The sequence below is a fragment of the Oreochromis niloticus genome, linkage group LG17 (genome assembly GCF_001858045.2).
Source record: "Oreochromis niloticus isolate F11D_XX linkage group LG17, O_niloticus_UMD_NMBU, whole genome shotgun sequence".
In the NCBI taxonomy this organism is placed as follows: domain Eukaryota; kingdom Metazoa; phylum Chordata; class Actinopteri; order Cichliformes; family Cichlidae; genus Oreochromis; species Oreochromis niloticus.
This window is the reverse complement of record NC_031981.2, coordinates 20,006,343-20,031,330: the sequence shown is the minus strand read 5'-3', so window position 1 is coordinate 20,031,330 and position 24,988 is coordinate 20,006,343. Positions and strand designations below refer to the sequence as shown.

General features: G+C 41.4%; 1 protein-coding gene and 1 long non-coding RNA gene across 9 annotated transcripts in view; one reads left to right on the top strand and one right to left on the bottom strand.

The window, feature by feature from the left end:
- grip1 (glutamate receptor interacting protein 1) overlaps nucleotides 1–24,988 on the bottom strand; it is an 82,342-nt gene that overhangs the window by 17,987 nt on the left and 39,367 nt on the right. For 4 of the 7 annotated variants that reach the window (XM_025899734.1, XM_025899739.1, XM_019346497.2 and 1 more), the window contains exons 2-12: nucleotides 11,078–11,158; nucleotides 9,573–9,708; nucleotides 4,722–4,867; nucleotides 4,549–4,632; nucleotides 4,402–4,477; nucleotides 4,167–4,312; nucleotides 2,947–3,094; nucleotides 2,426–2,595; nucleotides 1,701–1,850; nucleotides 1,267–1,453; nucleotides 816–961 (exon numbers count right to left, since the gene is read on the bottom strand). In XM_025899734.1, coding sequence (XP_025755519.1) covers nucleotides 816–961; nucleotides 1,267–1,453; nucleotides 1,701–1,850; nucleotides 2,426–2,595; nucleotides 2,947–3,094; nucleotides 4,167–4,312; nucleotides 4,402–4,477; nucleotides 4,549–4,632; nucleotides 4,722–4,867; nucleotides 9,573–9,708; nucleotides 11,078–11,158 — 1,470 coding nt within the window. The remainder of the gene's footprint in view (nucleotides 1–815; nucleotides 962–1,266; nucleotides 1,454–1,700; nucleotides 1,851–2,425; nucleotides 2,596–2,946; nucleotides 3,095–4,166; nucleotides 4,313–4,401; nucleotides 4,478–4,548; nucleotides 4,633–4,721; nucleotides 4,868–9,572; nucleotides 9,709–11,077; nucleotides 11,159–24,988) is intronic. The other 3 variants (XM_025899738.1, XM_025899736.1, XM_025899737.1) reach the window with 1 other exon arrangement.
- On the top strand, nucleotides 18,625–24,983 carry LOC102078317 (uncharacterized). 2 transcript variants are annotated; one of them, XR_003214590.1, is made up of 3 exons: nucleotides 18,625–18,945; nucleotides 19,050–19,331; nucleotides 19,805–19,890. It is a non-coding gene; the product is annotated as an uncharacterized LOC102078317 (long non-coding RNA). The 2 variants fall into 2 exon arrangements; XR_003214591.1 differs by lacking the exon at nucleotides 19,805–19,890 and adding an exon at nucleotides 24,277–24,983 and having other exon boundaries at nucleotides 18,627–18,945.

The following is a 24,988-nucleotide window of genomic DNA, read 5'->3' as shown; positions in this document are numbered from 1 at the left end:
AGCTATATCACTGGACATCACAAAATAAATTGGAGTTAATCTTTTACATAAGGCTTTGTTTATAACTGGCTATGAGCATGTTCATAAACATACATCCACTGCTTGGTCCCTTTATTCCGAATATCCAAAGCACTGTTAAGAACTCATGTTAAAACTGAAAATCCAGATGATCTTCTAATTATTAAAAAAAAAACTAAATTGATCTGTTCTTGTTGAATTATCCTTTGTAAAGATTATCTATTACTCACTTTCCATAAAATCAATCAGCATACATGATAACATTATAGAGATTTGTAAAATAAATGATGGTAGTATTTGGCTCCTTGCAGGTTTTGGAAGATGTCCCCTTGGACTGACTTCAGTTATGATGCTTTTAGGAAGTGAGGAAATTTTTCTCAGCCTTATGTTTCTCTGGGAAATATCGTCCACAGTCTATATTCTTCTTTTGGTCAAATAGTGACTGTGACAGTCCTGTAAATGACATCTCATACAGTTAACCGTCCTGCAGCTACGAATCATACAATATGCCTGTGAGTCACCACTGACAGCTTGTTGTGTTGTTCTATTAAACTCAGGCGTAGGTGGTTATTTACACCAGCTGGAGTACGTTACATCCACAAAGAGTCTGACAAATTACAGAGAAGCAGAACCAAACACAGACTGGCAGTCAGTCAGCCAAAACACGACGACACAGAAAACAGATGTCTTTGCCCAGCAGACAGACGTTCATCAACAAGCACAGTTTTCAGTGCTGATCAGAAGGATGCAAACACAATTCTGATAAAATGATTTTTTATTTTTTTTTTATTTTTTACCAGCCACATCGAACTCAATTTCCAGTGTGAGCTGAGCAGTGATGGACGAGTCTCTGAGCAGCTGATTGGTTTCTTCAAGGGTCGAATCTTCAGTTGGAACGCCATTTATGGATAAGATCCTGTCACCGATCTGCAGGATGCCACACCTACACAAATATACACAAATATTTGATCACTGGAGCTCTTCTTACAATACTGTAGAGTCTGTGCAGAAGGCCATGAGGTAATGGCATTTTGAAGTAGTGCTGCAAACAAAAAATGCAAAGCTGCAATATAGAAAATAAAAATTATATATATGTTACCATGATTATCAATAAAGACAAAATCTTAAATATTTCCAAATTTTACAAAAATACTGAAAATTGGGGGAAAAAGTTCAAATCTGAGAAGAAAGGGCAAATTTTTTCTCTAAATTTTTTTTAAGCCATCATAGCCGTGTCAGTGTGTTTACCTCTCAGCAGGGCTGTCGGGGTCAATGTAGGCGATGAGTGGCGGGGATGACAGCGTTTCCGTGGCAAACACTCCTCCCTGCAGTTGCAGGCCAAATCCCATGATGCCGTCGCCGAGCAGCGTCACCTCGGTGGTTTCCGTGTGGACTACCTGACCGGCGAGACCCACAGTGCTGGACGCAAGAGACACTGACAGAAACAAAGATTATTCTATTGTTTAGTCTCATTTTCCTCACGTCCAGTGAGAGTACCTCAGTCCTGTCCTTGTTTTCTGTCATACATACGCTGTTAGAGGGTGCACCCTCATATTAATATGTCATGGTGTAAGGGGTTGTAATGTTTTTTACATTTTGTTGGTCATTATTGGTCATGTTATGAATTCATGTCTGAAAACCGCTAATAAAATAAGATTTGTTGGATTTGAAGACAGACTCACAGGAGCTCTTAAAGTCCTTTTTCTTGCCCTTCCTCCTCATCAGTGTGCCCCGTGGACTTGTGGGATACATGTTCCTGGGCAGGGTGCTCATGTTGAGGGAGGAGAGGCTATAGGCCGACATGGAGCCTGGAGAGAAGGAGTGGCTGAGCGCTGCAGAAAGAGAGAGGGCTGATGAGGAAAGGTCTCTCTCTCTCAACAGAAAACATGAGAGAGAGCGAGAGAGGTGCACGTACGAGGATTGTTTGTATGGCGGTTGTGCGATCTGGCGCCTGATTGGTCAGGGTGGTACGTGTTGTAGTGGTAGGGGGGAGGATAGGGGCAGAGCCTCCGGTCTCCCAGGGGAGGGGGCGGGGACTACGCTGCACCTTGACTGCACAGACACACACAGAGGAGGGTGTTCAGGTTAAGACAAGAGGAAAGGTCAAAGGTCAGGCAGGTGCTTGGATCACAGCATTGAGATACCTCACTGGGAAGCCAGATGAGGAACTGTCATGCATACACAGGTGTGTGTCCTTCACGGCTTTATAAAAGATTACTCCTCTCTTCACATAATCTTTTATAGGGCCTCTTGAGTGTGTGTGTGTGTGTGTGTGTGTGTGTGTGTGTGTGTGTGTCTGTCTGTCTGTCTGTCTGTCTGTCTGTCTGTCTGTCTGTCTGTCTGTCTGTCTATACTGGTCTGTGGTGCATTCAGGGCCTTGTCGGATGTGATGTGTGTACGTTTATACCGTGCTGTGGTGCGTTCAGGGCTGGTCGGGTCTGGTGTTGTGGCAGGATCTCCAAGCGGACGGTCTGACAGGAAGCAGAAAGCAGCTGAGTGGCTTCAGCTAGGGAACAAAACTCCATCGACTTCCCATCAACGGACAGGATATGATCTCCTGCGTGAAGAGCACCACACCTACACGAAAACACAAAAATAAACAGAGAATTTAAACCTGAACCTGGACAAAACTCATAAGTTAAATTTCTGCATTTAAAAGTAAAACAAAATATTTCAGTTTCTGCACAAATACTGAATTAAAGTGTGACTGAATGAAGCTGAAGGATAACAAGGTGGTTAAAATAACCAAATCTACATGGAATCTAATAATAAGATAAGAAAACGGTGGTAATATTAGCTAATAAGCTGAAATTCCAGTTTAGGGGAAATGAAAGCAGCTGAAATGATGCTCAATATGTGAAAACAATAAATAAATTTAACAATGCAGTTAAAACAGTAGAACAGCCTCAGGGGTCAGAGGTTAGATACCTGTCTGCTATACTGGCTGGTTTGACCTTGTCGATGATGATGACCTGCTTGTTGCAGAACATGGAGGTGGACAGGGCCACACCCAGGCTAGACCCTGCCGCCTTGGCAACTTCAACCAGTAGCGGCCCTGATGCCGTAGCAACAGAGTCTGAAGGAGGGAAAACAGACAAAGTTTTTACAGTTTTTACATCGTGTCATTTACAGAGTCCAAACGGTGTTCAACAGGGTTCCATCCTGGGTCCTGTTAAATTTTATGTAAAAGCTCCAAATAAACTGATAATCTGAAATCTTTATAATTCAGATGACACTCAACTCTACATGTCACCTTATGAACAAGATTTTCAATCTTCTTTACATGTTGGTGAATTTTTAGCATTTTACTCTACACAGTACAAAGTACAAATGATCGTTTATTTTAACCAAAAATCACATTTTGGGTTTCAGATAATAAATACAAAATAATACTTCTCATGCACTGTTTCCTAATGTTAGTGTTAACCAAGAACATGACTGAATGTACACACAATACAGTTGTGATCAAAAGTCTATATCCACTTAATCATGAGCATGAATGTTATGGAAATTCCGGTATCTATTGGTAACTGTTCTTTTTCCAGGGTTGAATAATTGTGCAGCATACATCTTTAATTACTTTAAAAAAAAAAAAAAGAATTAGCTGCACAAGTTTGAATTTATTTTGGATTTTCTCTACTCCACACTGCCCCTAAAAAACCGTGTTTCTGCCATAATTCGGGCTAGATGTTTGACCACTCCTCTTGGCAGAATTGGTACAGTTCATTTAAACCGACTGGTTTCCTGGGACATACTTATGGTCTACTCTCTTATTATTTTTTTCATTACAGAAAAACATTGATAAGTTCTGCAGAACACAAACTTACTTCTTTAAATTGCTTTTGTCATTCAATGAACATCTCAAAACTATATCTAATATCTGCATATCAGGATGGACACAAATTCAAGCTCAGCGGCAGTCCTGACACACTGTTTGGCATTGTTTCTCATCTGTAGGCCCCCTGGCAACCTACCTCTACCCAAACTTTCCATTAAATGTAATTTCAAGTTTAATAACAATAAATGTCAAAACCAGTACAAGCAAAATTTCAGCTTGAATCCCCACAACCTTCTCCTTTTCCTGCACAGTTCTGATGTTAACTGATTAACGCTTTAAGCTCTGCTGGGAGGGGACACTGATGACTGACCCATCACGGAGACATCATACTCAATCAGCAGCGTGGCCTCCTGTCCACACTGCTTCAGGATGCTCATGGCCTCTGAAAGTGTGCTGCCATGGAGACGAATCCCATCAATGCTTAACAACCGATCACCCGGCTTGATGGTTCCTTCCCTGCAGCAAAAGAGAGAGAGAACAGTTTTTAGTGTGTACAGAGGCTCCCAAGGGACAAAAATCAGACAGACAGGTCAGAGGTCACGTACCGGTCTGCTGGGCCGCCTGGCCGGATGGTTGTAATGACGATGGGACGGGACTTGTTCCTGTCTTCATGGGCTCCACCTGCAAACACGTGGTCACATCACCATGTTTATTTTGATTTATTCTAAACACACAAACAGAACTCGCCTCACCTCTGGTGACGAAACCAAAGCTGTTTCCTTCTTTGTGAAGCGTGACTTCCACATTCTTAAACACGACCCCTGACCCCTGCACCGCTGCAACACACCAGAACATCAACAACACGTCAACATTGCAGCCGGCCGAGTGCAGCTGAGTGTACACATCTTCTGCTGGCAGAACTTACAGACAGGCGGCAGCTCATACTCGACCTCCAGGACGACCCGCTCACCCACGTTCTTCAGCAGACTGATGATCTCATCGTGTCTGAACTTGGCCAGATTGATGCCATTGACAGACCTGATATAGTCGCCCACGTTCAGCTGGTCACTCCTGAGCAAACAGCCAAAACATCAGCTTTAATTTTACTTAATCAAACCTTAAGAAGTTCGTTTGAATTTGAATTTATTTATTTAAAAGGGACAGTGCAGTTTAACATAGTCCAAGTACAAAACATGAAACTGATGTAACGCACATAAGTTTATAGCTATTGCTAATTTTCAACAATTGTCCTTTGTTGGGCTTACAATCAAAATAGATACATTTTACGTTTAAGAAGTTTAAGAAGAGGCTGTTCCAGAAAGGATACTGCTAAACATTAATAACTGCCACCTGTTCCAATTTTGCCTTAAATTAGCCTGCCAGTTGCTGCAGTGGAAAACTACCAAAAATCCTTTTTCAGGGATAAACCTACTACAAATGCAGACGACATAAGGTCCCAGCTGGTGTTCATCAGAATGAATCATTGTCATTTTTTTATGTCACACTCTGATAAGCATAGAATTCTAAATTGTGATATAGGGGTGAGAGATATTTCGGACCATGCAGGGGTGTACTTGACACTCCATTTGGATTCAGATCGGAAAGAGTCTTTATGGAGGCTTAATACTAGCCTACTAAACGATGTAGAATTCGAAAGGTTTGTTAAAAAAGAATTTAAGGAATATATGGACTATAATAACAATGGTGATGTTTCCCCTAGTATTTTATGGGACGCAGCGAAGGCAGTTCTCAGAGGGAAACTAATTTGGTGGTCCTCATATAAAAAAAAAGAAAAAGAGAAGTATTTAATAGACCTTACTACGAGACTGAAACACCTAGAATCAGAACATGTGAAAAGTAACAATGATAACACCTTATCACAAATTAAAGAAACACAACAGATATTAAATAGGCTATACGAAGATCAAATAGAGAAAAGGGCTAAATTTATTAAGCAGAATTATTATGAAAATGGTCCTAAATCCAAGAGACTTCTTGCTTGGAGGATACGGAAACAGCAGGCTGACAGATTCATTCAGAAAATTAAAAACCCAGCAAATGATAAAATATGTCATGACATGAAAAGCATAAAAGAATCTTTTGTAACCTATTATACCCGACTGTACGCAGAACCACACAGGATAGATGTGCCCTCTGTTAATGTATTTCTTTCCTCACTTGATTTACCATCGATAGGAACAGAACAAAATAAAAGATTAACACAAACAATAACTGTGGAGGAGATTAACAAGGCCATCTCAAAATTGAAAGGTAATAAGATGGCCGGTGAGGATGGCTACCCGGCAGAGTGGTATAAACACTTCAGAGATCTAGTAACCCCTCTGCTGAGGGATTGCTTTAACCATGTGCTTACAGGGGGTGAGATACCACCATCCTGGAAACGAGCAGTTATTTCAGTAATTCCCAAAGCAGGTAAAAATAGAACAGAATGTGGTTCTTATAGACCCGTCTCTGTCTTGAATATTGACTACAGGATATTTGCAACAATATTAGCTAAACGGTTGGAATTTATAACTTCAGAACTAACGGATACAGATCAAACAGGTTTTGTTCGAAATAGGCAAACTCATGATAATGTGAGGCGGGCTCTCCATCTAATAAACAAAATGAAAAATATCGAATCAATAGCTGTTAGTCTTGACGCCGAAAAGGCGTTTGACTCTGTCTGCTGGAATTATCTTTATTTGGCCTTAGAGAGATTTGGTTTTAATAGCCAAATCATCAGATGCTTACAGTCTCTATATAACTCACCCACTGCCAGGATTAAAATTAATGGTGATTTAACAGATACACTACAACTGGAGAGAGGCTGTCGTCAGGGATGCCCCCTGAGTCCCACTCTTTTTGCGCTATTCATTGAGCCCCTGGCGCAGGCTATCAGGGAATCTAAAGACATTAGAGGTGTACTAATTAACGATATAACGTATAAAGTTGGTTTGTATGCTGACGATATTCTCATAACGCTAACTAACCCGGAAATCAGTCTGCCTAATCTTTTTTCATTATTGAAAATATTTGGCATGTATTCCGGATATAAATTAAATTTACAGAAAACTCAGATTCTCTTATATAACTATCGCCCATCACAAGATGTTCAAAAGATAGCCAAGTTTAACTGGAGTAACACCTCTATAAAATATCTAGGAATCCATATACCCATAGATCTATCCGACCTCTATGAATGCAATTATGTCCCACTAACATCAGAAATTAAAGCAGACCTACAGCGCTGGTCATTATTGCCAACGAATATGCATAACCGGATAGATATAATAAAAATGAATCTTTTGCCAAAGCTTCTCTATTTGTTCCAGGCGCTGCCTATACAAGTACCCTCCAAGCAATTTAACGAATGGAATAGGATGATCTCTAACTTTATTTGGGCCAAACAAAAACCAAGAATAAAATTTCAGACGTTACAATTGCAAAGGGACAAAGGTGGATTCGCTCTGCCGTGTCTTGAGGACTATTATAGGGCTGCACAGTTGCGAGTGATGATTGGGTGGTGTGACCCAATGTGTGAGGCTAAATGGAAGGAGATAGATCAATCCTACTGTGAGATACCGCTCCAATCACTGCTTGGAGATCAACCGCTCATTAAAAGACATATATATGCAGACTTGCTCCCGGCGCTAATGAAAGTGCCCATAGAGATATGGCATAAGATACTCAAATATGAGAAAACTGAAAAAAGTGCCCGGACTTTAAGATGGCCTGCTTATGATTCAGATTTTGCACCTGCAAACAAGGATAAGAGATTTATACAGTGGTTACATAAGGGTATAACAGGTTACTGGAAGATTACAGATAAAAATGTACTAAAAGACTACCAGCGACTCCAGAGAAGTTTTTACTTGGAAAGACAGGATTTCTTTAGATACCTCCAGCTGAGGCACCATTACGACAGAAACATAAAATTCCTAGAAGAGGAGGACACGGGCTTGGTTAAAATCTTCCTTGACTCTTGTAAGGGGAATGCACCAAAGAAACAGATATCCAGATTATACAAATGTTTACAAACAAGTAGGAATAATGACACAACATATATCAAAACTAGATGGGAAAAAGATGCTGAAATAATAATACATGACGACAACTGGTTCAATATGTGTAAGGCTGTGGTAATGACCTCGAGCTCAGGCCTATGGAGGGAATTTGCATGGAAAAACACAGTGCGTTTTTTTGTCACACCGAATGCTAAGAGTAAACAAAATAAAGATCCCGACAAGGCTCAGTGTTGGAGGAACTGTGGAAGTGTATCTGCAGGACATTTTCATATTTTTTGGGAATGTGCCAAGATTGTCCCCTATTGGCTGGTAGTGATCACAGAAATCAATACCATGATGGGCTTGAACTTGGCCCCTGATTTCACTGTGTTTTATCTATGTGATTTGCCACAAGGACTGAGGAATTCAGACAAATATCTTTTATTGATATTATTGGCTGGTGCAAAGAAAGCTATAACTCGCAAATGGCTAAACGTGGATCCACCGTCATCCTTGGACTGGATAGGTATTATCAAGGAAATTTACACAATGGAGAGATTGACTTTTTCACTAAGACTGGCTGCGGATAAATTTGAGAAATACTGGAAAAAATGGGACCTTTACTCAAATGGAAAAATATTATAATTTCTGATACCATGTTTCAATGCTGTTGTTCAGCTATTTGATTTGATTGTACCATAAAGAGATATGTCCTTTTTTTTTTTTCTTTTTTTTTTTTTTTCTCTTTTTTTGTTTGTTTGTTTGTTTGTTTGTTTTTTTTGTTTTGTTTTTTGCTAGCCTGGATGCTCTATGAATGTTGGGGGTCTGCGTGTTTTGTAAAAAATTATACAAAATTGTCAATAAAAAATAAAGTGTAAAAAAAGAATGAATCATTGTCTGCTGCACCAATATCCATTAATCAGTCACCCAAAGAGTTCTGTGTGAGTTATCCAGTTTACTGGATAATTCGTTTTTGCTCATTGTCGCTTTTGTAGCTGGTAGTTGATCACACATTGCAGGCTCCTGCTGCAGCTCAGTCACCTATGCCCAGAGGGCAACGGCTGAGAAAAATAAATATTGTCAGACTTGTTGGAGAGGGGTCGCTGGAGGTTGCTGGCTGTCTCTAGGTAAACTCAGTCACAAAAAGGGTTTTTTCAGTTTGTATAGAATTTCCAGATTTGTCTGCAAATACTCATCGACTACCCACTGAGCATTAGTAAAACTCGAAAAAGCGCGACCAGAAACAGAAACCTTCACCCGTTCACCTTCAAAGTAAAAGCTGTGCCTCAGTGCTACAACTAAGAGATTTCAAGGGCACAGCTTTTATTTTGAAGTCAAACAGTCTCGTCAGTGTCACTATGGCTTGGAGAGCGGAGGTATCAGCAGGTCTTCAGGTGTATCTAAACTGGTATAATTGGATCAATGTGCATTTCCAGAACATGCAACCAACCAACAAACCAACTGCTGTTCTGACGGCCATCAAAGAATGGAGCCCATATTATATATGCATTTAAATTACATATATATATATATATATAGATTCATGTAATTTATAGGTTTTCACAAAGTACAAAGTGATGTAGAATACCTTTTGTCTTTTTAATATCTTATAATATCTTATATATCTTAATATCTTATATCTGAATGCTCATCACTTTAAAACAACTGAAAATACCTGGTATAACTCCAAAGTTAGTCTCAATGGTGATTGTTATTTTTTTTGTCTCAAGTCCTAAAAACACAAAGACCAGATGATATAAAGATATTACCGGGCCGCAATGCCTCCCTGCCGCAGGTTTGAAACTCGAGGCTTCCCATCTTTGTCGATTCCTCCTGAAACTGTCAGCCCGAGCGTCGTCCCCTCCTTTTTCATCAACTCCACCACCGTGCAGCCCCGAAACTCATCTGCAAAAAGGGACACGGGATGAACTGAATGCTCTTCCTCGCCATTAAGTATTTTTTCCTTTCTTCTTCCAGTTAAAATTATTCCTCTTTGCTTTTTCTTCTTCTTGACTGCACAGCTTCTCCTCTCTTTATTTAAGCGTGGAGAAATAAATAATAATCTGGATAAAAGGAGAAATGAAGTCATCCTCTGTTCTGTCATCCATCTATATTTCATCAAACAGATGAAATATTTAACAGAGAAAGAGAGAGAGAGAGAGAGAGAGCAGGGCGGGTATTTCAGATCAGACCTGCTACGATGGGCTGTGACCAGTTATCAGGTAACGAAACTGAAAGCAGGATTTTATTTAAATGTTGTATTTTAATATTAATCAGGTTCATCCTCTTTCATACAGGCAGGATTAAGACGATCAGTCTTTGGCAGTGACCATCATCGTCTCCTCCTCAGTCATCTTCCTCCTCCAAAGAGGCTTTACAAAAAAGCAGCAGCGCCCTTTTCAACTTTTCAAACACGCCATTCGCTGACTCACACTTGGAAATAGAAAACCTTCAAATCTCTGATAAAAAACTGAGATGAACAAGTTTCCTGCAGCGGCGGCGGTGTCAGCAGCGGAGGGTGGGGAGGTGGTTCTTAGAATTTAACTTCACAAAGCTCCAGTTAGCTTTACGCTGAAGGAAGCAGCGCAAAGTTTCCCTCAAAGGAACAGAGCTTTGTTAAAGCTGCGCTATTTCAGAGTTTAACATCAGGAGTATCTGGGCTAGGAAATCCAGACTGTATATGATGATTTAGCCTCTACGATATCACGCCGAGTACGATATCTCGCCGAGTGCGTGATATCATAGAGGCTAAATATGTGTTTTCAAGCTTCAGTGTTAGAGCTTGGGTGTTTTTGGAGTAAGAAAGGACGATATTTGAAGAAGAGGGTGCTAAGCTAATATTGGTTAGTTTCATTTTTAAGGGCGGTTACCAATGCTGCACTGACACATTCGACCAATCACAGTACACTTATGTGCCTCAAAGTCTTTCTAATGTAGCAAAGGCACCCACTTATACGAAGAGCTGAGGAAAGACCTAAAACTGAAGTTCTGACAACTACGATATCATCCCCAGGCTGTCTCTGACGTCAGTCTGATGGCTCTCCAAATCATTGATGCAATTTTTATTCTCACAGAATTTTTGATTGCGGCACAAAGACATCACAAGTAGGACACCAGCTCCAGGTGGGACGAGATAAACTGCGACTGCAAGCATCTTCCTGTTCAGGTCACAAAATGGGAAACATCAGCTGTTTCTGAGCGTGCTCTATTTTCAGCTGTGTTAATGAGCTCAGCTGGTGGATTCAGACACTTTGATTATAAAAATGTGTGTTACCTGGTATACTCTGTCTCCTGATGGCCAGCGCTCCATCTGGAGGTCGCGACCCGGCGGAGTGTTTCGTATACGGCCCTTCATCTGAAACACAAGGAGACATGCAAGAATATTACAGACTGGATCCAGACTTTAACTGGTTCCAGCAGCTAGAATTAATGCCTCATAAGGCAGGTTCTTTTCAATAGTTTGGACACAGTGGCTCTGATGGCATATAAACCCCCATCATCACCTTGCACTGGCTCCAAATCTCCATTTCCTTTTCTAGAAGGTACCAGACCTTTACCATTTACTCTAACTTGTTTCTAACCAGATCTAACTGGATCAATCGGGTCCTTTGACTAGTTTTAAAGCCTTTCCTAAAAACTGGTTCAATAGTTGGGATTTTTTGACAGAATGGTTACAGACCTTGCTCAATATTGGTATCTGACCTCTACCATCTCATCAAAGCGGTCTGTTTGATTGGTTTGGAGACTCCACTAGTGACTGTAATTGGGTATAAACCTAAACCAATTTCTTCAACTGGTCTCCAAGCTCAGATTTTTCCTCTAAGTGACCTTCACCATTTCAAACCAGCTAACCAGCCTGGTTCTTCTGACTTGTTTTTATCCCCTAAAAGCAGCTCTAGGTGGACATATACCTCACAGAAAATCATGATGTGTTTCCAAAGCTTTGGTTCTTCCAAGTGATTCTAAACTTTATCCAGTTTATCAACTGTGTACCTGGCGGTACATCTAACTGGATATATTCCACAACTGTCCCACATACTTGTTCTGAGGTTCTACCAGTTCTCATCACTGTTTTTAAATGCTTTCAATGTCCCTACATTCAAGAAGCGACCAGTTCCTTTAACTGAAATGGAGAAGGTTCAGTTCCTGGTCCCAAAGTGTTTTAGAGGCTCTACTACGTCCTCTACATGGTTCCAGACTAAAATGGCAAACTGGTTTTCCTTGACTGCTTCCTTTAGGAAGCTCCAGTTCAATCAACTGGTTTTGGAGACAACAGGAGATTTTGAAAGTTCCTCCAACAACTTAATTTAAACTATACAAATATACAACCAGTGGCCGTTTTCGATATAAAAATTTATTGGTTCCTTCAGCAGGTTCAAATGCTCCACCACTTCATCCAGCTGGTTCCAAAAGTCAAGCTGTTCATCCTTTAACTATTTTTCAGTATCCATTATGTTCAGAAGCTTAACCAAGCTTCCTTTAACTAGTTGTGAAGCTCTAAAATTAAACCTGCTGAGTTCTGACACAGATTACCTCAGACAGTATCCCCACACCAGGCTCCCATAATGCATCTGTACTCACCATCATCATCAGACAGTGCAGAGCTTCCACCACAGAAAAACATATCAGAGATGAGCTAAACAGCGAACACGTTAGTATGCTCGCCTTCAGGTCCTTTTACTCATCATCATCGTCCAGCAAAGCTCTGAAGGAGATTTCTCCTGACCACTGGTGTGTCTTGTTCTCAGCCTGAACAGCTGCTGAGCAGTCTGTCAACTCATGAATAAAGAAGCCACAGCCAGAGAGCGGTTACCTCATCAGTGCAGCGACCAATCCCTGTGGAGAGCAGAGGTGGTCCAGCTAAGTCTGCACCAATCTCAGCAGCCCACCGGGAGATCCCGCCGGTGATGTCATCACACTAAAAGCATGATGTCATGTAGATATATCTGGATGGAGAGGTTTGACTGTTTATTCCCAGTTTACAACAGGTGAGACGACTCCTATCATCTACTGCACCTGACACCAGGTAAAGGCTTGAACAGCATTTAATCAAACCCTCTTATTGAATCTGACGCTCCACCCGAAAGAGGGGAAAACTCGGGAAGATACTCATATTGCCTGTGAAGTGAATTACTTCTATTATAAATTAAATGCTAACCTTCAGGTTTGTCTCCTTTTTATTCCTCTTTAGTGTGGTGTTGATCTATTTTAGTTCTGCATTTGGCTCTACTTTATGTCGTTCTAATTTATTCTAATCTGCTCCGGATCTATTCTGTTTGGTTCCAGCAGCTGAGCTCAGAAACACAGCAAGGCCACTACGTTACATTCACCTTCTGAATATAACCCACCGTAAACCCCAAACCTCAGACCAAGCCTTTATGGTAAAATCTCACTCAGGAACTTCCTTTTGTTCCCACAAAGAAAGTCGAGTCCCCACAAAATGAGCATGCAAACAGAATTAGGTCCCCACAATATGAGTAATACATGCACGCACACACACACACACACACACACACACACCATAACAAACTGAAGATGAAAGCTAAGCCTCCTCCTCCTCCAGATGTAGGACAGCAGCAGCAGCAGCTCATTTTTTCTGTCTCCATCTACAGTGCAATCTACATATACACACATATACTGGATAATACTACATTCTACACGCTGCGGTATCTCCTGTGACACACATGCACACAATCTTAGCTCCCATTACCGAGCTGCAGTTCTTTAAACGAGGTCATGCGTTATCTTTAAATGTCAAACATCTGAAACCAGCATTTCAGTCCAATCAGGGAAGAAAAATAACAGCAACTGTGAAATTGTACATGTAAAAAAAAAGGACTTCATGATAGCAACAACAACAATAATGATAATAATAAACACATCCTACAGGCAAGACAAATGCAACCAGTCAAATGTGTCTGCAAAAATGCCCACAGCACTAACACTCAAAAAGGAATAACTAAGCAGCTGCAATAGAAATGCAAATTACACACGCCACCTACAGGCAAGACAGGTAACAGTAAAATGTATAAATGAAAGGGCTCAAGAGTAACAATAATAAATGCAAGAAAACTAAGACAGAGGCACTAAAATATACACGTTTTATACACAAACGTCTGCAGAAAATGTGCATATTTTTATACACACACACACACACACACACACACACACACACACACATGTATATACACACACACACACACACACACACACACACACATATCTATATATATATCTATATATATATATATATATCTATATATATATACACATACATACATACATACATACATACATAGATATATATATATATACATACACATACATACATACATAGATATATATATATATATATACATATATATATAGATATATAGATATAGATATAAACACCCAGCGCGCCCCTGCGGGCGGTTTATCCTTCAAGCTCGGGTCCTCTACCAGAGGCCTGGGAGCTTGAGGGTCCTGCGCAGTATCTTAGCTGTTCCCAGGACTGCGCTCTTCTGGACAGAGATCTCCGATGTTGTTCCCGGGATCTGCTGGAGCCACTCGCCTAGCTTGGGAGTCACCGCACCTAGTGCTCCGATTACCACGGGGACCACCGTTACCTTCACCCTCCACATCCTCTCGAGCTCTTCTCTGAGCCCTTGGTATTTCTCCAGCTTCTCGTGTTCCTTCTTCCTGATATTGCTGTCATTCAGAACCGCTACATCGATCACTACAGCCGTCTTCTTCTGTTTGTCTACCACCACTATGTCCGGTTGGTTAGCCACCACCATTTTGTCCGTCTGTATCTGGAAGTCCCACAGGATCTTAGCTCGGTCATTCTCCATCACCCTTGGGGGCATCTCCCATTTTGGCCTCGGGACTTCCAGGTTATACTCGGCACAGATGTTCCTGTACACTATGCCGGCCACTTGGTTATGGCGTTCCATGTATGCCTTGCCTGCTAGCATCTTGCACCCTGCTGTTATGTGCTGGATTGTCTCTGGGGCATCTTTACACAGCCTGCACCTGGGGTCTTGCCTGGTGTGATAGACCCCAGCCTCTATGGATCTTGTACTCAGAGCTTGTTCTTGTGCTGCCATGATTAGTGCCTCTGTGCTGTCTTTCAGTCCAGCTTTGTCCAGCCACTGGTAGGATTTCTGGATATCAGCCACCTCCTCTATCTGCCGGTGGTACATACCGTGCAGGGGCCTGTCCTTCCATGATGGTTCCTCGTCTCCCTCCTCTTTCTTGGGTTTCTGCTGCCTGAGGTATTCACTGAGCACTCGGTCAGTTGGGGCCATCTTCCCAATGTATTCTTGGATGTTCGTTGTCTCATCCTGGACTGTGGTGCTGACACTCACCAGTCCCCGGCCCCCTTCCTTCCGCTTAGCGTACAGCCTCAGGGTGCTGGATTTGGGGTGAAACCCTCCATGCATGGTAAGGAGCTTTCTTGTCTTGATGTCAGTGGCTTCTAGCTCCTCCTTTGGCCAGCCTATTACCCCAGCAGGGTACCTGATCACGGGCAGGGCGTAGGTGTTGATAGCCCGGATCTTGTTCTTACCGTTCAGCTGACTCCTCAGGACTTGCCTGACCCTCTGCAGGTACTTGGTGGTTGCAGCTTTCCTAGCGGCCTCTTCATGGTTCCCATTTGCCTGTGGGATCCCCAGGTATTTGTAACTGTCCTCTGTCTGCAATGTTGCCTTCTGGTAGTTCGATCCCCTCAGTTCTGACTACCTTCCCTCTCTTTGTTACCATCCGACTACACTTCTCCAGTCCGAATGACATTCCGATGTTATTGCTGTATAGCCTGGTAGTGTGGATCAGTGAATCGATGTCTCGTTCACTCTTGGCATACAGCTTGATGTCATCCATGTACAGGAGGTGGCTGACAACTGCTCCGTTCCGTAGTCGGTATCTGTAGCCAGTCTTGTTAATGATCTCACTGAGGGGGTTCAGGCCTATGCAGAACAGCAGTGGGGACAGAGCATCTCCTTGGTAGATCCCGCACTTGATGGTGACTTGTGCTATGGGCTTGGAGTTGGCCTCTAATGTTGTACGCCACATCCCCATTGAGTTCCTGATGAAGGCTCTTAGGGTCCTGTTGATCTTGTACAATTCTAGGCATTCCAGTATCCAGCTGTGGGGCATTGAGTCATAGGCCATCTTGTAATCAATCCAGGCAGTGCACAGGTTGGTCAGTCTGGTCTTGCAGTCTCGGCTGACTGTTCTGTCTACCAGTAGCTGGTGTTTTGCACCTCTGGTATTCTTGCCCATCCCTTTCTGTGCCCCGCTCATGTATTGACCCATGTGCCTGTTCATCTTAGCCGATATGATGCCTGACAGGAGCTTCCATGTAGTACTGAGGCAGGTTATTGGTCGGTAGTTGGATGGGACCGGTCCCTTCTTGGGGTCCTTGGGGATCAGGACCGTCCGACCTTCGGTTAGCCATTCCGGGTGTCTCTCGTTAACTAGCAGCTGGTTCATTTGTGCTGCCAGACGCTCGTGGAGTGCAGTCAGCTTCTTCAGCCAGTAGGCGTGAACCATGTCGGGCCCTGGTGCTGTCCAACTCTTCATACTGGAGACCCTTTCTTGGATATCTGCCACTGTGATGGTTACTGGCCCCTGTTCAGGGAGGTCGCTATGGTCTGCCCTCAGATCCATTAGCCACTGAGCATTGCCGTTATGGGTTGCGTCCTTCTCCCATATGCTCTTCCAGTATTGCTCCGTCTCCAGCCTTGGTGGTGCTGTTCTCTTATTGTTCCCTTGCCACTGAGAGTACACCTTTGCTGGTTCTGTGGAGAACAGCTGGTTTATTCTCCTGCCTTCTATCTCTCTGGTGTACCTCCTCAAGTGGCTGGCCAAGGCTGTGAGTCTTTGCTTGGCAGTTTCCAAGGCCTCAGGTATGGACAGCTTGCTGTATTTCTTATGCACCTTCTTTGTCGCACCTTTCTGCAACTCCGTTAGTTGGCTAACCTCCCTCCGTGCTACTTTGATCTTGACCTCTAGCCTCCTTCTCCATGGAGGGTACTGCCCCTTGTGCCTGTTCAACTTATAGCCAAGCATCTCACTGATCACTGCTGCCGTATTGTAGATCAGCTTGTTAATGTCGGTAATCGTGGTTGTAGGTATCGTCCGTAGTGCTGCATTAACATCATCTAGCAGACCTTCTGAGGGTACTTCACGTACGAGGGTATATTATACACACACACATATATATATATATATATATATATATATATATATATATATATACATATATATATATATATATGTACACACACACACACACACACACACACACACACTTTATTACATATGATTATTATATGTAATAAAAATAATAAACAGCTAGGATGTGCAGTAAACAGCATAACAAAACTGTATATCATGTTACTTAGGTAAGTAACAATATACAATTATATTGCTGTTATTTTTTTTTTAAAGGTAACTAAAATGACAGCAATAAAACTGAAAAATCAACAATATAAAAAAGAAAATTATAACAATAAATGCCACCTACAGGTGAGAAATGTACTGTATTACAAAACTGGGAGATCTATATAAAGCAAATGTGTTTAAGTCCTTTCAAGAAGTAAAAGGGGTTTAACAGACAGTGAATCATAGAGATATTTACAGCTAAGGAGCTACATGAAAAGTACAGGAGTTATAGTAAGTAATAAAGAAAACGCATTATCATCCTCTTTTAATCTGCCTCAGGAAGCTCAATCAGCATCAGTTTTCTATAAATATATCCTTTGAATCACTGGTGGTGAAGACTAAGGAAGTGTGGTCTGACATGAAATATGAAACAGACAGAATATAAAGGCAGGTGCCCTTTTCCATTTTCTGCCTCCACTAAGTTTTTGGAACCACTGTCCAATTACTAGTACTTATTGTATTTATGTATTATCATTTAATTTATTATTTTTTAAATAATATTTAAATATTTTTTCTCCAATTACCCAGACTGTAAATATGTTCAATGTGTTTTAGTTACTTCGATTAATTAAAAGATTTATAAAAATTTGAGTTACAAAACTAAATAAACAAAACAATAAGAGACAATGCATTAGCAATGGTAAATATTCATATATAAAACTATCAACAATAAGAGTATATAAGAGTCTATGAGGTATATGTATATAATACCTTCTACTAGATTTACATATTGTTTATTAATACAATTCAGACTATTCTCTTGCATAATCTGTTAGTCTTAACTTTTAACCAACCTCAGTTTTATTTTTAATTTTCATTGTTTTTTATGACAATGACTAGGGATGGGTACCGGTGTCCGGTGCCATCAAAGCAGCGCACATTTCGGTGCTTTATTTCGGTGCTTTTTTTTCCTGAGCCAATTCTAGCCAATCATTTTACGTTTCCGAGGATAGTAGGCGTGGCCAGGTACGTACGTTCTTTCAGAGCAGAGCTACAGATTAAAAATGCCCAAGGCGAAGCGGTCAAAAGTCTGGCTGTACTTCACAGCAAAAGATGCAAACTCAGCAGCCTGCAACAAGTGCTTTAAGCTGATACTGTGATACTGTCAAAGGAGGTAACACCTCAAATCTGATGAAACACCTGGCGACGCATAGCGTTTGTTTTTAAAGCCGAGAAATTTGCCGTGTTTGATAGCTTGCTGCAAGACCTCACACCGTGCACATCTACTGCGGGTGTGGTGCCTGTTAGCGGACCCGGAGTTAGCAACATCCCCCCCAAAAGAGGAGAGTCCTGGCCCCTAGCCCTGTCAGCGTAGCAGAAATGATGACGGATGATGATGGCAGCAGCAGCCGTTCTCTGCGTGAGTAGCTTCATGTTGTTCGTGTGTAATAGCTAGGTTTCATTTGACGTAGACGTGACGTCGACGTAAAGCGCGAAATTTGACTGGCGGTCGGAAGTGAAAAAGATAAGCGCAAAATCACAGACAGACAGTACGCAAAATGCCTATGTCCTGTTGTGTTTACGGATGCTCCAGTAGGTCGACCAGAGAAACCGATAAACGGTATTTTAGGGTACCAAAAATAGCCCAACGAAGAGGAGAAAAATGGAAAATTCTAACCGAAAAACGTAGGAAAAAATGGATTTTAAATTTACGTTTACAGTCGGGAGGAGCAGAGTCTGCCAATGCCCGTGTCTGCAGCGACCACTTCGTCAGAGGTAATGTTATGTTTGCAAACGAACTTATTAGCATTAGGTTGTCGTTAAATTCTCGTTTACTTAGTGCTGTTAGTAGTCTAATATTGACTTGATTGGGACTATAGGCTGCCCAAGTGCTTTGGATGACGAAGAGTCGGAGGACTGGGCTCCGACGGTCAATCTCGGCTACGAACGAAAACCCAGATCGGAATCAGTTCTCAAACGAGAGAAAAGAATGAAGCTTAAGGCAGAACAGCATCGATGTGCAGAGGCGATTTTGGATATGCAACAGACGGCTGAGAGCCCGGATTTGAGCCTAGTGACAGTGGAGAACCCCGAACTGCAGCTTCCAGCTGAGAATCCACAACCAGAAGACTTCAGTGTGAATGAGACATTCACTTATCCAGGTAAGATATTGTGCTGAGATGTAAAACAAACAAGAATCATGTCAAAGAGAAAAAGATGCCATTATCTGTAATGATTATGGTTGTTGACGTTAAAGCCGCTACCGCTAACTGTTAGCGTGTTTAAGATAAAGCAATATAAGAACAAACACTCACCCTTGCAAACACCAAACTGTATCCATCACGGAGACGTTTTGTTCCAAGGTTGTGGACCCACCCGCTGACAAAAAAATTGTACGCCTCCAGACTCATGAAAGCTTTCATTTGCTGCCTAGTGTAGTAAGAAGTCTGGAGGACCAAGTAGTTGGTGATATCCACAGCCTCGATAGTAGGCAAATCCTTTACTTCTGTGGTGTATTCGGACATTTTCAAAGAATACGGATCACGTCCGATATATTTTTTAACTATCTGTTTATATCTCTCCCGAGAAACGGGGTCTAAAGTTGCACAATAGCTGCTCTCCTGACTCTCCACAGTGTCCTCCATGTTTACTTCCGCCCTCCACTCAAAAATCGCACTGCCTCCGCACGTCATCAGAACCACGTGACCGCAACCCAACTATTAACGTTGAGTACGCTAACCACATTATTACATTAATGCATGTAAGGTGAACTAGCAAACACCGTCGTAGTTACATGCGGCTGTCTTCTTGTTTGATGGCAAATACTCCCTTCACCCTGGCCAAAAAGGCTAAAATGACCAAAGAAAGAGTGGAAAACAGCTAAACATGAGAGATTTTTGGACAAACCCATATGTAAAAGATATATAAAAATCTTATAAAGTTTGTATCTGTCTTGTGTGAAACTTGTATGAAAAGCATACAAGAGTGAAAACAGATATAAGATCCCTTGAAAAATTATATAAATGAAACTTGTATGTTTTGGATACTTACTAAAACAATATATGAAAGTAATGAGAAAGTGGCCACTTTCATGAGTGAATCATATAAGCCTTAAATGATTCACTATATGAAGTAGGCCACATGTTATGCAAGTCTTGTATAAGTTTTTACTATTTCTTTTCCATATGGGAAGTTTGTGTTTTTTCCATTGTTTAAGCACTACTTCCAGTTAAGAGTGATACCATATATGCCCTATAGCTGCAGAAAAGGCTAACATTGTTATCTTTTTACAAAAAAACAGCTAAACATGAGAGGTTTTTGGACAAAGTTTGTGTTCTCCATTCTTTAAGCACCGGTTTGAGCACCGTTTAAGCACCGGCACCGTTTCAAAAGTACCGGTTTGGCACCGGTATCGGATAAAACCTAAACGATACCCATCCCTAACAATGACACATTTTGCCCCTTCACGCAGTGTAAGGCCCTCAATTTAAGATGCATTTACTTTAACCGTGTTGTTTAGTAATTGTAGACCATATAGTATTTGTTCTTTCTCCTGCTGCAGTGACAATCATTTCTTTTGTGGGATCAATAAACTATCTATTTATCTAAAAGTGTACACATGAAAATAGCAGTAGTAATATATCCACCACCTACAAGCGAGAAACGTATCAGCCACTGTTATTGTGAACATGTAAGGATGCACCCTGACTACTTTAAAGTCTGACTTTTATTATTTTTTGTTAATTATTTTTAGAAGATAAAACATTTACTTACACATCTTTAAAGAGGAAACAATTATCAAATTAACAGGAAACTTATTGCTGAGATTAACTGTTAAATTTCCTAAGCATAAATTATCATTTTCTTTTTTTAGTAAGTGAATTTTCCCAGCTTTATAATTTGTCAATATTTTATTTTATGTATTTATTTTTGTACAAGTTTTTAAACTTCCTACCTCCCCAGCACAGACATTGTTTTACTTTTAATTATAGGTTTTTGCACATGGGTTAATTGTCTGCACTGACTGCACAAAGTGTTTTATATTTTACGTTTTTAAACATCTTTTAATGTGCAAATGAGCTGGCACCGCTAAATGAACCAAAATGTTTTAATGGCATTTTTACTAATTATTTAACTTTTACGCACCAACAAATTTAATTACTGCTGTTATTCTCTGTACAATTGAGCAGATGTTTATTTATTCAGATAATTCACATGTCGTTTCTCTACTTTGATATTTAAAAACCTGAAAAACATGGATGTTGAGCCAAGCTCATGGATTTTTAAAATAAACCTCTTACACTTACATTCATTTACAAAACCTCCCAAAGCTAACATCTGAGGTTTTACAGCCACAAGCTGAACTGTGTTTTCACTTGTATAATTAATATCCACTGAGAGCTGGAGCTCAATTTTTAATTATTATATTTATAACGCTCCTCACAACACATTCAAAGATTTCTCCAAACACTCAAACTTTCAGCAGATCTTGAACAGAAGTAAAATCTCCCAAAGAAACAAATGAAAACAGCAGAACTGTCAAAGGAAAACCGGAGCTGTGAAGACTTTGAACACAGCAGGTGTAAAACTTTCTTTGTCTGTATGATTATCTCAGCCCAGGAGGTGTCATTGAAGCCTCGTGTAATTTACTGGGAAAGGAGGATTTCAGCTCTTCCAGATTAACTGGCTTCCAGTGGAGGACAGGGCTCGGCACCTTCAAGTGTTCCTTGTTATTTCCATAATTAAGAAAAATCAAAGAGGGTGGGTGGACTCCAGAGCCAAACCCAACTGTGTGAAGATAACACTCTGAGACCGGCCAGGTTTCCTCCATGTCTTCTGCTGCCAACAAACTGAACAAACTACTCCTGCAATTCAAGAAGAGTCAAACTTTCCTGGCTTTCAAGTTGAGACCAAACAGTGGCTGCTGAATTTCTCTGAACTCCTTCCTCAAGATGTGGACGTCAGCGACTAAAGCAGCTTTTTGTTCTTTGTCACCAATTCATAAGCTTCAAATATGTGAACCTCACAGTTTATTTCACCTGTTTATGAAGGGATGGAGCCCCACACTCCTGTCAGAGGAATTCAAGGACCACTTCATCAGAAAATATGCCAGATACTTGAGTTGAGACCCAGTTTTGAAGCCTCAAATATTTTGGCAGTTGATGTTCAAGAAACTGACAAACACTGCATACATATATGGCAGCAATCACAGTGAACTCATCACCAGCTTAACTCTAAATGAGATCATAATTTAGAAACTGGACTTCATGTTGTGTTAAATAAGACCTGAAACTACTGAATGTAACCATAAACTGATCAGAAACACATTTACTGAGGTCGTAAATGAAGTCAGGAAAAGGTTGATTTTCTCGTAGACATCCATACAATCAGACTTCATATCAGAACCAAAGCATTCGCCACTGGTGGCAATTAGAAAGAATGCAGATTTGCTTTACTACCTCATCCCTACACCATGTTTTATATATACAGCCCATGGTATTACAGAATCTCAGTACTGATACTGTTATTATGCTGGGTGTAATAGTATCACTTAGTATCCAGCCCACTTAAAGATGGAATCAGAGTGTAAAGAGTTCTTCTGTCAGATAACAGACTAGCGTGGATCCAACAACAGGTTTGGTGAGTGTATCTTCAAATAATTTAGAGGTTTTAAGGCAAACCGAGCTGCTGCAGAAGTAAACCACACTTTCATCTGGTATTCTCACCTACATCCACATGATATTCAGCATTTACGGACTTACAATTAACTTGTGTTTGTGCACAGCAGCACACGAACCTCCTGCAGGTTTTGCTTAGACCAACTTTTGAAAGTGGAACAAGAGCTACTGTCACCAGGTGCAGGTGGAGACGGCGGAGATACAGCTTGTCTAATCATGAGATAGAGACCCTCTGGAGAGGAAGTTGAAGAAATCGAGGCCCTGTACAGCCTGTTGGTGGGCAACACTAGGGCCAGCAGCAAATAAACTAAAAATAAAAGTGAAGGATGGTCCAAGGATGAAAAATAGAGCAGTAATCAGAGGCATCTACAGTCAGTCCCTCACCCCATGGACGGACTTAACCTCTATTGTCTTGAACTATAGATGGAGATGGTAACCAGTTTCCCACCTGCTGCATTTTCTACTTTGAATGTAAGTTAGCCTGGACCAGATCACCAGAGTAGAAACAGGAAATACTGCTTATAGCTGCATTTGGAGTTGGAGTGTACTGGAATGCAGGATGAGAGACTGAGTTTATTGTAGCAGCACAAATCCAACTTGTTCTGATTGGAGCATCCATCTACCTCACAGTCCAAGATGCTGGAGTTGGAGTCTATTCAACAAGGGGACAAGAGATCTCCTCTCATGAACAAACTCAAGGTTAAATGTCCACAAGCCCGCTCAGATCTGAGTATGTAAATGTGATTATTAGACGGTGACCACAAGGGTCCATGTGACTGTACACATGTTAGCCTCTTTTTTTTGTGAGCTCTAAAAATTTAAACTATAATGCACTACAGGCAATGGACTTCAAATAAACTTGAAAGAAGTGTAACACGAGTGATTGCTCGGCCATCAGGTCCACTAAGAAATATAAACAAGGATTCCACCATCTTGGACTGCAGCTGGTTACACAGTCACAGAACTGATATCATCAGCTATAGTTCAAGAATGGAGACAGAGTTTGTCTGAAGTTTCTGAACATCGAGGACCGCCACAACAGCAACGTACAGCTAGCCAGCAGCAAACCACAAGACGGAAAGGGCAGCAACTTTTTATTCCAACGAGGGAAAATAAAAATAGCAGAGCAACATTCAGCTTCTTCTAAAGCAATTCTGTAGATGAGTTACAGGTCAGCTGTCTCAGACTGAGACCGCCACAACAGCAATGTACAGCCAGCTAGTAGGGAAACATGACAGGGCAGCAACTGAACTGAACTTAACTTAAAATAAGGGAAACTAAACGGTTCAGGGTTAAAAAATTAAAAACAGCTTTTTCTATAGTCAGTAATCCAGAGAACAAACTCCAGATCAGCTGTCTTAGACTGCAGCTGGTGAAGCAGTCCTTGTTCAGCTGAGTAACATGTTAACTAGCTCTCCACCTGCTGCAGGTTCTGGTTAGAGTGGCCATGTAGAACCACCATCACCAGCTGTGGTCTACAGCGTCAGCCAGTGAATCCATCTCACCGAGGGAGGACAGACTTTCTGGACATCGAGGACCGCCACAGCGGCGACTTGTGCCAACTGCTGGTAGGTAAACACGAGACAGAAAAGGCAGAAGCTTAAGTTTTAAAATACGATTGGGGGACTGTGCATGGAGGAAAGATTACATTTTTTAAAAATGCTCAAATGAGTCATGAAATGCAATTGATCAGCCTAAATTGATAAATAAATAAAGTTAGACGCTGGAGCCGACAAACACCTGAAGCTTCAAACTGAAGGAATTTCATAATCCTGATCGCTCTCTCCGGCTCTGCTTGCCCTGCTTTCTCTTCCCTGTTAATACAAACCATGAATATTACATTCATGAAAACAGGACCCCATGCTCGCTCACTCACTCACTCTAAGGGTCTCTCGCCCCACAGCAACCTGCAGCCATCGACTGAATGAATCCATCAGGAGATCATTTACATCACCACACACACACACACACACACACACTTACAGCCGGCATTGGTCATAAACAAGCCACTCTCTCTCTTTTCAATGTCAGCAGTTTACAGCAAATGTCGCTCGACCACTCCTGCATGTATGTTGCACATGAAATTCTGCTCCATCACACACACATCCTCTCTCTCTCTCTCTCTCTCTCTTCCTCCCAGT